Genomic DNA, 14516 nt, shown 5'->3' with positions numbered 1-14516 from the left:
AAAAACTCCTCCAAACATTCGATCGAAATTTTTCCAGTGAAGTGAAATGTTTTCCCGCCAAAATTGGTTTTGAATTTGAGAAGAAGATGTCTTCCCCCTAATCTTGTACGGGTTTTCCTTTAGCACTTGCCTTATGGGGTGCAAATAGTAATTTTTGGGCGTAAATAGTAATTTTTTTGGGGTTTCTCCGGCACATTTTTGGGGTGCTTCCGGTGCATTTCTGGGGTGCCTTTAGTACTTTATCCTGGGGTGTAAAATACCACTTTTCGAGCCAATTTTTGCTGCAAGAGCTTATTTCTCTATAAATACCTACAAAGGCATAAAATAACAAAATAAATACAAAATAGAGCACTAACAATACATACAATTGAGACATATTAGACACATAAATGCGTCTATCAGCTATCTCTAGACTTAGAGCCAGATTGGAATACCTATATAACTTAGAGAAACTCTATTGTAATGATAAATCTAGGGAGGTTTAGCTCCTGGAAGGTGATAGAAATTCACCCTATTTCCATAGAGTCACTCTCTTCAGAAGAAAAAGAAATGATATTAGGTGGATTAAGGACTCTGCTGATACTATCCTAACTGATAGGAATAATATTGGAACATCCTTTGTTGATTACTTTAGGAATATTAATTCTTCCCACCCTCATCAAGTCCAGGATAAAATTATTCAACATTTCCATGCAAAATTCTCTGGAGATGATAACTCCTTTTTAAATTTTCCTCTCTCTGCAGAGGAGATAAAAAATGTTGTTTTTCAAATGGGGGGTAAAAAGGCTCCAGGACAAGATGGATTCACTGGTTTTTTTTATCAAAAACACTGGGACATTGTGGGATAAGTTGATTGACATAACTCAAACTTGTTTTGGAATAGGTCACATAGCTAAAGTCTTGTATATACCTATAGGGCTTTGTAACTTTATTTACAAAATTCTCTCCAAAACTCTAGCCAATAGATTGAATCCTTTTATGAATAATATTATTCTCAGAATCAGAGTGCTTTTGTCCCTAAAAGAAGTATATATAATAATATCCTTCTAGCTAATGAGGCTATATATGATGTCAATCATCATAATAAAGATGTTGGCATTGCTACCATTAAGCTTGACATGTCTAAAGCCTATGACAAGCTAGAATGATCCTTCCTTGAGAAGGTTATGAACAAAATGGGTCGTTCTGATCACTGGATCTGACTCATAAACCAGTGTGTTTCTTCTGTGTCTTATTATATCCTCCTCAATGGTAGTCCTATTGGACTCATTAAACCAGAGAGAGGTCTGAGACAAGGTGACCCTCTGTCCCCTTATCTTTCCATTATTTTTTCTGAGGCCTTGTCTTCTTATATTGATGTTTCAACCAGGAAAGGTTTGGTTGAAGGCATTAAAGTGTGCAAAAATTCCCCTGCTATGACACACCTCTTATTTGCTGATGATTCCTTACTCTTCTCCAAGGCTACTATTAAGGATTTCCAGAACATTAAAGAGTACCTTCAAAAGTCCTGCTTAGCCTCTGATCAAAAATTTAATTTTGACAAATCAGGAATCATGTATAGCAAATGAATCTCTGAAAATCTTAAACTGCAGCTTTCTGATATTCTTAATATTAGAAATAAAGACTTAGGAGAAAAATATCTTGGTACTCCTACTGTCTTTAAGGATTCCAAGATTCAAACCTATATGGGTATTCTCCAGGCTGTTGATGCTAGAATTTCCATTTGGCTTCATAAGCTCTTGTCTCAAGCTGCTAGAACTTCTTTAATTAAGCATATCGGCCAAGCCATTCCACTTTATCAGATGGGTACCTTCCTTATCCCAAAACATCTATGTACGAAAATGGACTCGCAACTTTGAAATTCTGGTGGGGAGAAACTCTGGATCCAAAAGATAGGAAACTCTGGACTCTCACCTTTGTTAATGTTCCTAACATAATTCAAGTTTTTACATGGAAAGCTGCTGGAAATGCTCTGCCAGCTAGAAATGTTTTGCATACTAGAATGCCAATGCTTTCTGTTGATTGTACTAGATGTAATGATCCTCATGAATCTGTTTTTCATGCTTTAGTTCTATGTCCTTTTGCTAGTCGAGTCTGGTTTCTATCCTCTTTCTGTGTTAATACCCACTTTTTCAATAATAAATCTTTCCTGGACTGGATGATGTTTTGGTTAATTGACCCTATTTCAAAACTTCATGAAAGAGATCAATATTTATTTGTTGTTATTCTCTGGTCTCTTTGGCAAAGTAGGAATAATCTATTCTTCCAAAATATCAAGGAAACTCACTCTACTGTTTTAATGAGAGCTAGAGCTATGCTTTTAACTAGGAAACCTTGTCCCATCATTTCCAATACTGTTTCTTTTGGTTACTATGATAAGTGGATTCCCCCGCCTACACGTTGGATTAAGTTTAATACTGATGGAGCTTATGATCCTGTTTCTGGAAACAATGGTGCAGGCTATGTGATGAGGGGCTTTTCAAATACTGCCTCTTTTTGTGCTTCCATAGTTTTTGGAGTAGAGTCTGCTGAAGAAGCTGAAGCCAGGGCTATTTGGGAAGCCTTGAAGAAAGCTGTGGAGCAGAAGCTTACTCATATCATTATTGAAAGTGATGCTCAGAATCTTATCAACCAATTTTCAGTTGGCCTGTTTGATGGAGATACTATGACGGATGTTATTTTTAAGGATATTCAGTTTTTCTCTTCTAGTCAAGGTGCGTGTTTATTTGTTTTTCAACCTCGTATCTGTAATTTTGTGGCTCATGAGTTAGCTCATTGGGCTAAAACAAATAATTCTACCATGTATTGGTCTACACCTCCAATTTGGCTTTTGCCAATTGTTGAAGGAGACCATTAGCCTTGTTGAAGGTCGTCGCTTAAAAAAAAACATAGCGTATTTTGTAAGTGAACATTTGGAGCTATCATTTAAGTTATAAAATCGTCCAGGATTATTACAACAAAAAAAAATTTAATATATATATATATATTTTTTGAAGGTAGGATTACAGGAATCAATAACAATATACTGGCAAAAAGAGATATGTGTGTTGCTACGAAAACATTCACGGAAAATATATAAGTTTAGTTAGGCCAAATGACCGAAAACCCAAAGACAAATATAAAGCTTGAAACTATACAGTACATTACTGAAGTCAAAGCTAACTAAAAGAAAGTATAATATTTTTACTAATTCTCTTCCTTCATTGGCCACACACCTGCAGACATTTTTTCCCATGTAGAAAAATCATTGTCACAAACAAATGTACAAGTTTTTAATCCCTTGGGAATGAGATTTTTCAGGGTGATGATGTTCTCAACTTGTCCGTGCAGCTGATAATGCATGTACGGGAAAAACTTATCATCACCAAGGAGACAAACATGACTCCTTGCCGGGGAGTTGACTACACTTTTTTTCTTAGTGTCAAAAATATAACGAGTTCGTTTATCACGGGAGCTGAGGCGTTATACCACCTTAGGAGGATGTTTCATTTGAAAATTGTGGATTATAAGATAGAATCCGTCGAACCAATAAAGTAACACCTGACCGGAATAACTTAACATCCGTATAGGTGATGTAGCGAAAGTGGTATTGTCAAAGTAACAACAGAAAGGATCTGGAAGTAAGACATCTTTGAGTGGCAAATCAAAAGTTTTCCCCTTTGTCCATACTTGGTTGACCTTGTCGTTCATTATATACACAACCACCTTAAAACCGCAACACCGATGTCTTTTTCCCTTCATACTATCTTTACACCGATGATTGTGTTTTTGGTCATCACTATCACTACTGTTTCTCCACATTATTTTCTCCGTGCGTGCAACACAAAGGTCTCCTTGAAACTGCAGGAGATGATGATCAACTTTCATATATTGGTGCTTACGATCAATATTTGTCCATGTTTCAGTTGGGAGCTGAATGAAGTGAATCTTCTCGATATGGATATCGAACGAGAGTAACATCTCCCTCCACTTATACTCGTTATTATGACTAGTGTTGGTGGTTATTCTCTGAAAAAGATCACCCCCACAAAGGGCGGCTGATGTTGATCCACCGATATTAATTCTCGAAGCTCTTGTAACCATTCGACTAGGAAAAGGAGAAGAGCAACCTGGTGGTGGTGAGATTCTAGAACTACTAGTAACTATCTTTCTCCATGAGTTATCTCCACCCAATGCAATGACCATGCAAACAAACTCCTCCCCCTCCTCCTCTTCATTGGTATAAACAAATACAGCTTTATATTCTTGCAATGCTGAATCAAAACCAAAACCATGACACAAGTATTTGCATCCCATGGTAGGGGTGGAATCGGAATAAAAAAGAAGTGTTTCACCCCTTGTCGGGTTAATGATGGTGATTTCACTCTTGTTATCAACGGCCGCATCGCCATTCACTTATTTAAGACAAACTAAACCATTACATGAACCAACTAGGTCACTTGTACCTCCACAGATTACGTCTATTATCATTCTATGAAAATAATCGAAATCCGAATCTTTCCTCTTCTTTTTTCATCAATACTTAAAAAGTAAGCCTTTTCGAATACGTTAAGGAGATTGAAGACTAGGTTCGATTTGCTTTTATTGTGAACTAAGTGAGAGGAAGCAAACTTTGGATCATGAAATATTGAATTGTACCATAATTTACCGACGCAACTGCATATGCCTAGAGTTCGAGTTGGTAATCTTTTAGAATACGGGCATCCAACTCAAAACCAATTGGCAATGAGTGGAGAGGCCCTAAGAGATTATAAACCGCAAGATCTTATATTGCCCAACTATGTGGGACTAATAATCTCAACACGCCCCCTCACGTGTAGCTTCGTTGGGTCTAGCACGTGGAAAACAATAAATCAGGTGACGCGGAGTAAAGGTGTGGTCAAATGACTCGACACAAATAGCCTGCTCTGGTACCATGTTAGAATACGGGCATCCAACTCAAAACCAATTGGCAATGAGTGGAGAGGCCCTAAGAGATTATAAACCGCAGGATCTTAGACTGCCCAACTATGTGGGACTAATAATCTCAACATATGGTGGTGTTAGTAGTCTTTGTTTCTTCTTCTTGTTCTGCTCTTCACTGCATATTGGTAATCTTTTCCCACTTCTCAATTTCATCACGGCTTATAACAGGTAACGAAGTCTTAAATTTTACTATCACCGTGTCAAAAACTCTTACGGTAAAACTTGTGAAGTAAATTCTCAATAAATTAATTATTCCACTAAGGCTAAGCTAATAAAATTTTCTGTCCCAACTAGGCTTCTAAATTAATCACTTCGCTAAAACAATAACTTTGTTTGGTTCTAAAGCTATCAATTTATCGAAGTATAGACATGGTATTTATAGCCAAGCAAAAAGTTTTCCATTTCCATTTAAGCTTCTGGATTCCTTTTCCAATTAAGTTTCTGAGTTTCCTTATTTTGTTATGCTATGTATCGGCAATTTTTCAAAAAGGTGGACTATCCCTGAATATTGTGTTTAGATTGATTAAGTATTGGTGCATGAAACTCCGTTTTGTATAGTTGCCCGTCACATTGGTTGAATTGGTGTTGTCCGATGTATATCGTGGCAAGTATGGGATTTCTTCGTGTGTGGCAGCATGTTCCTAGATGGATCGATCGGACACAGGGTGTTCCGTGGTGTATGGTGGAATTTTTGGTGACTCTATCGTTTGAGACACTTTGGTTACTGTGACCACTAATTGTATCAGGTAATCTAAACTTAAAACACTCGAAATCATGTTATTTACATGTTTTGATGAACAAGGCATTCCTTGTGTGTTAACACATATAGAAAACCAGTTTGACCCTATGTGTTTAGTCCTCTCCTTTATGAGACAAAATAAAGTTTTCTCAAACTGCTTTTAGACTTGAACGGATAGATACAATTGACAATAACTGATGGGCATGCTACAATCCTTATGATTGTTTTATGCTCTTGAAATTCTCCTATAATGTTCCGGATTTTTTAAACTGGCGTTATCAATATAAGTTACAAGGTCATCATTTTTTCGAGAACAAAATAAACGCGTAACCTGACTTCGATAAACACAATTACATGAAAATGAAAGTATCTTGAACCGCGAGTTATCGGATATGGTTATATGTGAAGCACACAAATAATTGTTCGGGTCAACCTAACGGAAATGATAAACTTATCGAAATTTTATCCCGAAACCAAATCAGAACTACGACAAATTTGATGACAAATTCTGGTGGGCCCAAACTCACGCCTATTTTTTTTAGCCGACCTCATGGATTATGTGTGTTGGGACACAACTCAGGACAAAAATTCAGGATAAAAATTCGGTGGGTGTATCATTCCCTCTACCTGTTTTTGCTTTTATAGTTCACCGTCGGGATACCCAAAAATCTCGGCTATCGTTGTTAAGCCCCCAATAGGATTCGGTTTTTTTCTAGCCAAATTTTTGCTATTCCCACTATACCGTGGTCCCCTCATAATAAATATAATGGAAACACACTATCTTTACCAACTTATTTAATAAGAACTATGGACGTAGATCTATTCAAAGATCGAATCATGTAAAAATATGGGTAACACTAACTAAATGAGGGCTCTTATTAAACAAACTGACAGAGCAGAAATACACACTTCCGAGAAACCAACTTATTGATTCGGGGATCATAACCCCATCCATCTTAGACCGCGGTGCGTTTCTGATATTTAACAAGGCTTTGACGGAGCCAATGTTAGTACTAGCCCAGGTAAATAATTCTTGCTAGCCTTCCTGAATCCGTGCCTAGTTTTGGCTCCCAATAGCCGGATACGTATTCCACACTCTGATCGTGCCGTGTCTATATATTTGTAGCTACGTGTCGGCAAGTTATACTGGGTCCCACACCCACTTTTACTAGGTTACTACTTCACTTCAGTTCAGACTTCAGACTCTCACCAATATAGAGAAAGATGTTGGAGAAGAGATTGGTATGCGTGACCGGAGGTAGCGGTTTCATCGGTTCGTGGCTCGTCCGCCTCCTTCTCAGCGGTGGCTACACCGTCCACGCCACCGTCCAAAACCTCAGTTCAGTATATCCACATTATTTCTTCCTCTTATTCCTATTTTACCCTTCATCAGTTTTATGAAATTCTAAACTCTCTTTGATCTTTCAATGTGTGAAATTTTCAGATGATGATAAAGAAACAAAGCATTTGAAGTCCCTAGAAGGAGCTGAATCTCTCCATCTCTTCCAAATTGATCTTCTGGACTATGATTCTGTGTTTGCAGCCATTAATGGCACTGTTGGTGTTTTCCATTTAGCTTCTCCTTGTACTGTTGATACAGTTGATGACCCTCAGGTTCTAATTCTACCTATAAAAAGGTTGATTGAAATCCTCAGATTCCTGTAAGTGCAGCTAATTTGGTTGATTTTTGTTTTCTCAGAGGCAATTGTTGGATCCTGCAGTAATGGGAACGATGAATGTGCTTAAAGCAGCAAAGGAATGTGGAGTGAAACGAGTTGTGTTAACTTCATCGATTTCGGCGATTACGCCCAGTCCTAATTGGCCAGCTGATGTACCTAAAAGAGAGGATTGTTGGGCTGATCTTGATTATTGCAAGAAAAATGGAGCGAGTTTTTCTGTTCACTTTGGAGTGTTACAGAATGTTTCTTACTTGTTTGATTTTAGTCCATTTCACTTAATTAGTCGAATATGTCCGATTTGACGTGCAATTGAGTTAGCAAACACTAAGCATCACTGGTATTTTATATCTAAAAACTAGTCTAGTTTAATTAAGGTTTAGATGCAAAATTGCAACCCCGAAGGTCTAAAGCTGCTTAGTTTGATTTTTTATATGCAACACTGAGTGCTGGAATCAGAAATGGTAGGTTCGGCCATTCCACCACCAGAAACCATGACTAGACCTCTGCAAGCTAAAGGGGAGTGAGTTTCCATGATCACTTGGGAGTTTTTGTAGTTCTGCTAACTTGACATCAGAGAGTTGGTGTGAGTTTTTATTTGTAGTTTGTCCCTATTAATTTCTAAAGCCTCGACTTTGCCTTGGGTTTGAGTCATGCTGTCATGGAGTTGTTTTTAGAAACGTATCTTACTTGCCTGACCTGGTGCCTGGTGGATTTCATTTCACCTTTACGAGTCGGTGTGTCTGATTTAGCACTCAGTTGAGCTAGCAAAACAAAGCACTACTGATAAGTCTAAAACTGCTTGAGGTTTAAAAGCTTATTTTCCATCCCGAAGGTATAAGATTCTGCATTTTTGGGTACTGGAATTGAAATTGGTATATTCTGTCGTTCTTGTGCCACAAACCATGAACGAGAACTATGGTGTGCATCAGTATCTTGATTTAAGGAACCAAGTTGACTGGAATTGAAATGCAAGAATTTGATGAATCACATTCATAGTAAAACTAAAATTCTTGTTGTTTTTGATATATTACGGTGTCCGTATATTCAGTATTTATGTTGTTATTGTCCATTGACAGTTATGGTATCCAGCTTCTAAGATAATGGCAGAAAAGGCCGCATAGGATTTTGCTAAGGAAACAGGGCTAGATGTGGTAGTGATCAACCCCGGAACTGTTATGGGACCTATAATTCCTCCCACTGTCGATGCTAGCATGTTGATGCTGATTCGCCTCATCCAAGGTAATGCGTTGACCTTTAGCTGTATTATGCAAACACTTTATTGATTTCACTTTTAGGAAGGTACTCTTGACTTCAGAAATGGCTTAATGTCTGGAGTTTGAATGGATTCTGAACACTTGTAATTATGGTCACGTATTCTTAAGTTTAGATGTTGTTTCTGGTAACAGGATGTACTGAAGAGTACGAGAATTTTTATATGGGACCAGTTCATGTGAAGGATGTTGCTCTAGCTCATATTCTGCTATATGAGAACCCAACGGCATCAGGAAGGCATTTGGGTGTTGAAGCTATACGTCATTATGGTAACTTTGCAGCCAAAGTTGCTGAAATTTACCCCGAATACAATGTGCCCAGGTAAAAGAATTTTGTATCCTGAATTATAGGATATTAGCGTTGAATTAGTAACGCAAAAGATAACATGCATTTTTTTGTTTTGGATTTCGAAAAATTGATTAGTTCTCAAACTTCAACTGTTCATTCTAATCTCTTACAGGATACCAAAAGATGCTCAGCCAGGATTATTGCCAGCTGAAGATGGATCTAAGAAGCTTATGGACTTAGGTGTATAATTTACCTCGATGGACCAAATTAATAAAGACTCAGTAGCGAGTTTAAAAGAGAAAGGATACATTTCTTAGATGTCTGTAACTGCAGTAAAATTCTTTTGATGTTACGTAAAACCAAAAGAAGCTCAACAGTAAGTATGTATATAAGTATGTATGTCTGGGACTCATAAGATGGTGTTTCTCTGCACCTATCGAAATTTGTATGTCTGTGACTTAACATGTTTGTGAATCGTTTTACACTCATAAAAGACACCTATATCATTTATGCTCATATAGGATTGGAAATAAATTAATATCTAGTAATGTTTCCTGTTTAAGCCTGCTGTAGTGCTGTATAAAGCTGAACAGGAAAAAAAGAAAAAAAAAAACTGAACAGGAAACGAGGAAATTGTGGGGATACTTTGTGGATAGCTTTGGAGCTTAATGCGTTTTTTCAAGTAACACAGGCAAATTTGTGGGAATGGAGTAACAGGAAAAGAAAAAAGATAATAAGAAGGTTTTGGAGTAAGTAAGCTTTTGCAATCTGGTGGAATACTTGGAAAGAAGGCAACAACAGGCTATATGGAAGTAAGTATGGAAACTTGAATCAACTAATAGTTGCAGTTAAAATGTTCCCTTTACAATCTATGCAACTAGGAAGGCAGTTTCAAGTTTCAAACGTATGATGGTTTAATGTGTTTTAGTCATCCATTGAAAATTGAGGAACAATAAATGGGCCAGGTTTTTATGGAAATGCGGATGGACTATTTATTATACTTTAGAACCATGTTTTAGGGCATACAGAAATCTATCTTTTATGGCATATCAAGTAAAGATAAAACTGGGTCATTAGATAGTAAATCTAGAAGGCCCTTAACCAAATATTTTTAATAATGGCAAAACTACCCTTTTAGTATTAGCGGTTAATAAAATGACTAGTTGTTAATAATTTTGATTGGTGATTAACATTAACTATTACTCCCTCCGTTCCTTTTTAATAGGCTAGTTTTTATAAATAAATGTTTCAAAAAAAAATAGGTTGGTTTCCTAATTAGAAAAGTCAAATATTACTTTAATTTTCTGGGACCACTTTTCTCTTAACTTCTTTTGATGACAAGTGTCATGTGGACCATTTCACTTTACTTCTTTTGCTGACAAGTGTCATGGGGACCATTTCACTTCATTTCTTTTATTGACAAGTGTCTGAGGACCACTTTCAATGATTAGTTCTCTTAATTTCCTTAAATTTCCCTAAAAACAAAACCAGTCTATTAAAAAGAAACGGAGGGAGTAGTTATTAGGGATGATTAATTTATAAAACTTTGTGTTGATTAATTTTGGAGAAGATTTCTTTTGGAGAAAGAGAAGAGAAGTGAAGAAAAAACTTGTATTTTGATTCAAGTAATCAAAATGGAAGAGTAGAGACAATCAACATTTAGAAAAGCTAGGAAAATACACATCAACAACAATAATGATTCGAAAATGGCTAATTTTTTAGGTTATGAGAATCATTTTACCCAAACTCAAACTCATAATGATGATTTTATGAGCCAAATCATGAACATGAATACATCTATGAGGAACCCAATGCTAATAATACACAAATATACTTCTCAATTATGTTTAATTTCATTTTTCTAGGTTGAAATCATCAAGAAATTGATTTTTTCACCCAAGTTTCGCGAACCAGAGATAGGTTCGGCTTGAAATTATCAGCCGAACCTAACTGGTATGTTACAAAAGATGAACAGTTCGACTTACTCGAATTACAATAGTTATTGGCCAAACTTATATTTTTGTAACTTACGACCTACTTAATGTTCGACTAATAAGAAAATTCCATTATAAGCCGAACATTTTCCCAAGAGTTTCAAAAACACTGAAGTTGAAGGTTCGTTTTTTATTATAAATAGCGTATCAGCCGAACCATATATCCTTCCAAGTTCGGCTCATATTCAAAAAATCATATCAGCCGAACATGTTACTGATTTTCTAGAAAACACTTAGGTTCATACACCTTTAGGGGTTCGGTTTTTTTATTACGTTTGTTTTATATTGTGCGGACTTTGTTACGATGAATCAACCAAAAGAATTGGAAATGACTGCAAAAGTGTTAAGAAAGTGAAGTCTACTAATGGAGAATACCAAGGTCCAAATTCAACTCATTAAAATCAAGTAGATTTCATCTTCATTTTGAAGAGAATGAAAAGACGAAAAATATGCAAAAAGAATGAGGTCATTCCGACATCGGACGAAAAAGTTATGGTCAAAACAAGATCGAAAAACTTGAGTCTACAGAGAGAGGTTCGGCTGATAACTCATCAACACGAGTCAGCCGAACCTGGAGCCTACAAATCAAGATTTTTGAAGTATTTATAGAGAGATGTTCGGCTTGAAAGTGAATCGAATCGGCCGAACCTGACAACAACCTGGGGTAAATTTTACTTCTCAGGTTCGGCCGAGAAAGGTTGGCAAGGTATTAGCCGAACCTTACACTGTTCTGGGACATATTTAGAGGCAAAAATGACTTCTACCTCAAGTCCGGCTTATAAAAAAACTATCGAATCAGCCGAACATGTCTTATTAATGGAACCTTGAGAAATGGTATCAGGTTCGGCTGATAATTGATATGAACTTATAAGCCGAATTGTTCATAAGCACTTTCAGGGTGAAAATCAATGAACAGTTCGGCTGATAATTATGACTAATTATCAGCCGAACATCAATCTATAATCGTTAAAAACCAACTTTTTTTCCGAATTAAAACTATTCTATCAATCATAAACAATAAAATAAGAGATAGGTTTGTAATAAATACTTTTTAATCCTTATTTCAGGAGTTGGTTCTTCATTCGGTTCAATTTCTGGTTAAATTTCAGTTTCTACACCCTTCATCTTCTATTGTTCAATTGATGAATTAAAAGAGGATTCAGAACGGCTATCTATGCTGTTTGCATTGTGCGAGTCATTATATAGTTGAATTTAATCGATGATCAAATTTTTACCAATTTACGACTAATTGTGGATGAAAAATTTTTGTCAGAAGGTTCGCGAGGGTTGGCAGAAGGAAGAAGAAGAGATGTCTAGGATAGACAACTGATTATGATTTTCAATTTAAATTTATTATATGAATGGAAGTGTAGATTAATGATTTAAATTGTTTAAGGATATATAGGTAATTGAATTAATATTAGACACCCCTTATAAAGTCACCCAAGATGGGAAAACAATTATGTATGCCTAGAAATTTTCATGTATGCTCTAAAACATGGTTCATACTTTAAGAGTTCTAAGCCCACAATACATTGAACTCGTACAACGATAACAAGAGTGACAAAAGGCAAGTAGTCGCCAGTTGGGACTTGGGATCAATGCTTAAGAAAAAAAAACAGTCAATAGAGCAAGACTTCTCAGCTTCTCTTGTCGGGGATCAATGCTTCTTAACACAATCCTTACTCAGATTGTTGGTTTGACTAATGCTAGGGAAGTATGGTGTTCTCTAGAGAAACGTCACACAGGCTCTCCCTTCTGGAGTGTGAGAGCTAGTTTGGTACTTGTGCAGAGCTGTAATTTATAATTGGTAAGTGAAAAAAGAAAAAACATCACCCGAAAGTTTTTTTTTCCTTCAAAAAGGAGATTTCATTAAAATTAGAAAGAGTTTACAGTAGCTTCCTGAGAAACCCATCCTTGAATATCAAGAGGGAACTCACCAAAATATTCAAAATCAGCTCTCAAAAATCTAGCATTTTTGGCTAACTCATCTGCAACTCAATTGAAATCTCTTCTACCTGAAACACACTTCCAATGACTAATTTTATTCAAAAGAAACTTAATATCTAAAATTAAAGCTTGATTCATCCAATGAACACAAAGGTTTGATTCATTGATGGATTTCATTAGGACTTCACTATCAGATTCAAAGATGACATCATTTAACTTTCTTGATATTGCTAGAGATATAGCTGCCTTCATAGCCTTGCACTCCATTTCCTCAACTTCAATTCCTTGCTTCATTCCTCCATTAAGATATTTTCCTTATACACCAAAACAAGAACCTGCAAAATCTCTTATAATCAGTGCTATACCACCCTGTAAATTTTCCTTAGAGAAAGATGCATCTAGGTTAATATTTAGATATCCAATATCTGGAGGCTTCCATCTTAGGACCTGCAGGAAAGTATTAGTATTAACAGACAGATTAGTTACAAGATAAACAAGCCTATTAATGCTATCCAGAGTCATTATCCTATTTGGATTATGATTCTGAAAGACTTTTGAGCATCTATCTTTCCAGATAGCCCAAATAGACACCATAAGAATTTTACTTATGTCCTCCCTTGATATACCTGTACCAAAATTCAAGTCAAAGCCTATAGAGAACCAAGATATTACCTATAATCTGACAGATCCATGATGAAACTAGGGCTATACATGGTAACGCTTATCCGCTAAAATCGAACAGAACCAAACCGATTAGAAGAAAAACGAACCGATCTATTTACTAATGGTTGATTTGGTTTGAAAAATAAAAACCGAGATTAACGGTTACTGTTTTGGTTTGATGTAAAAACCAAACCGAATACCAATGATAAAACCGATTAGATTTGATGTAATTAATATCAATTATTAGATCTACCTTAGATTAAACATATTTAATGTTATCCGTAGTTTAAACTATAAATGTCTATTTTTAATTCGATTTAATTTTAATACGTAATTTTTTGTGTAACTATATTTTGATCTTTCATTTTTCTTGTGTTTTTTCATTTTTTTAACTGTCGGTTACATGAAACTAACAAAATAATGCTAAAACCGAAACCGATTGGTAAAACCATAACCCAACGGCAAAGCAAAAAACCGAAACCGTTCGTTAATGGCACGTTTTTGGCTTGGAAAATAAAAAATTGGTAATAATTATTTGGTTTTGGTTTGAGCAAAAACCGAACCGAAATCGACCATGTACACCCCTGCCTGAAACAAAATATTACCCATATTAATTTTTAAAGCTAACCAAATATATCTAGCATAAGGACAATTGATGAAAAAATGATCACTAGATTCACTAGGATAATCACACAGACTAAAATGAAGATCAATGCCACTTTTGTATTTAGAGAGTTTATCTCTTGTTGGTAAAATATCTTTAATACATTTCCAGACAAACAATTTGAATTTGTGGGGTAGCTTAACCTCCCATATAACTTTCCAGACCTGTTGAGGAACAAATAAGTTCCTGCAGAAGAGTTAGGTTACCTAGACATAACATTGTACACACTTTTACTGAGAATAATCCTTTTTTATCTGGCAACCAAATAAGTGTACCATTTAGTATAACAAGAATATCCATTG

At 36.0% G+C, this 14516-nt stretch overlaps 3 protein-coding genes across 3 annotated transcripts; all 3 read left to right on the top strand.

The window, feature by feature from the left end:
- Nucleotides 1-1831: 1831 nt before the first annotated feature.
- Nucleotides 1832-2857, top strand: LOC113272753. Its single transcript, XM_026522551.1, has one exon. It carries the CDS (start codon nt 1832-1834, stop codon nt 2855-2857), a length of 1026 nt encoding a protein of 341 aa, XP_026378336.1.
- A 3694-nt stretch (nt 2858-6551) lies between these two features.
- LOC113272752 (cinnamoyl-CoA reductase 1-like) lies at nt 6552-7685 on the top strand. The gene is made up of 5 exons (XM_026522550.1): nt 6552-6555; nt 6599-6726; nt 6877-6946; nt 7149-7318; nt 7404-7685. The coding sequence occupies exons 1-5, from the start codon at nt 6552-6554 to the stop codon at nt 7683-7685; spliced, it is 654 nt and encodes a 217-aa protein (XP_026378335.1).
- LOC113276048 (cinnamoyl-CoA reductase 1-like) lies at nt 6912-9473 on the top strand. The gene is made up of 5 exons (XM_026525637.1): nt 6912-7043; nt 7149-7318; nt 7404-8622; nt 8790-8976; nt 9116-9473. Exons 3-5 carry the CDS (start codon nt 8559-8561, stop codon nt 9189-9191), a joined length of 327 nt encoding a protein of 108 aa, XP_026381422.1. The 5' UTR covers nt 6912-7043; nt 7149-7318; nt 7404-8558; the 3' UTR covers nt 9192-9473.
- The last annotated feature ends 5043 nt before the right edge of the window (nt 9474-14516 follow it).

This window comes from Papaver somniferum, chromosome 4 (genome assembly GCF_003573695.1).
Source record: "Papaver somniferum cultivar HN1 chromosome 4, ASM357369v1, whole genome shotgun sequence".
Classification (NCBI taxonomy): domain Eukaryota; kingdom Viridiplantae; phylum Streptophyta; class Magnoliopsida; order Ranunculales; family Papaveraceae; genus Papaver; species Papaver somniferum.
This window is presented reverse-complemented; position numbering and strand designations above follow the sequence as displayed.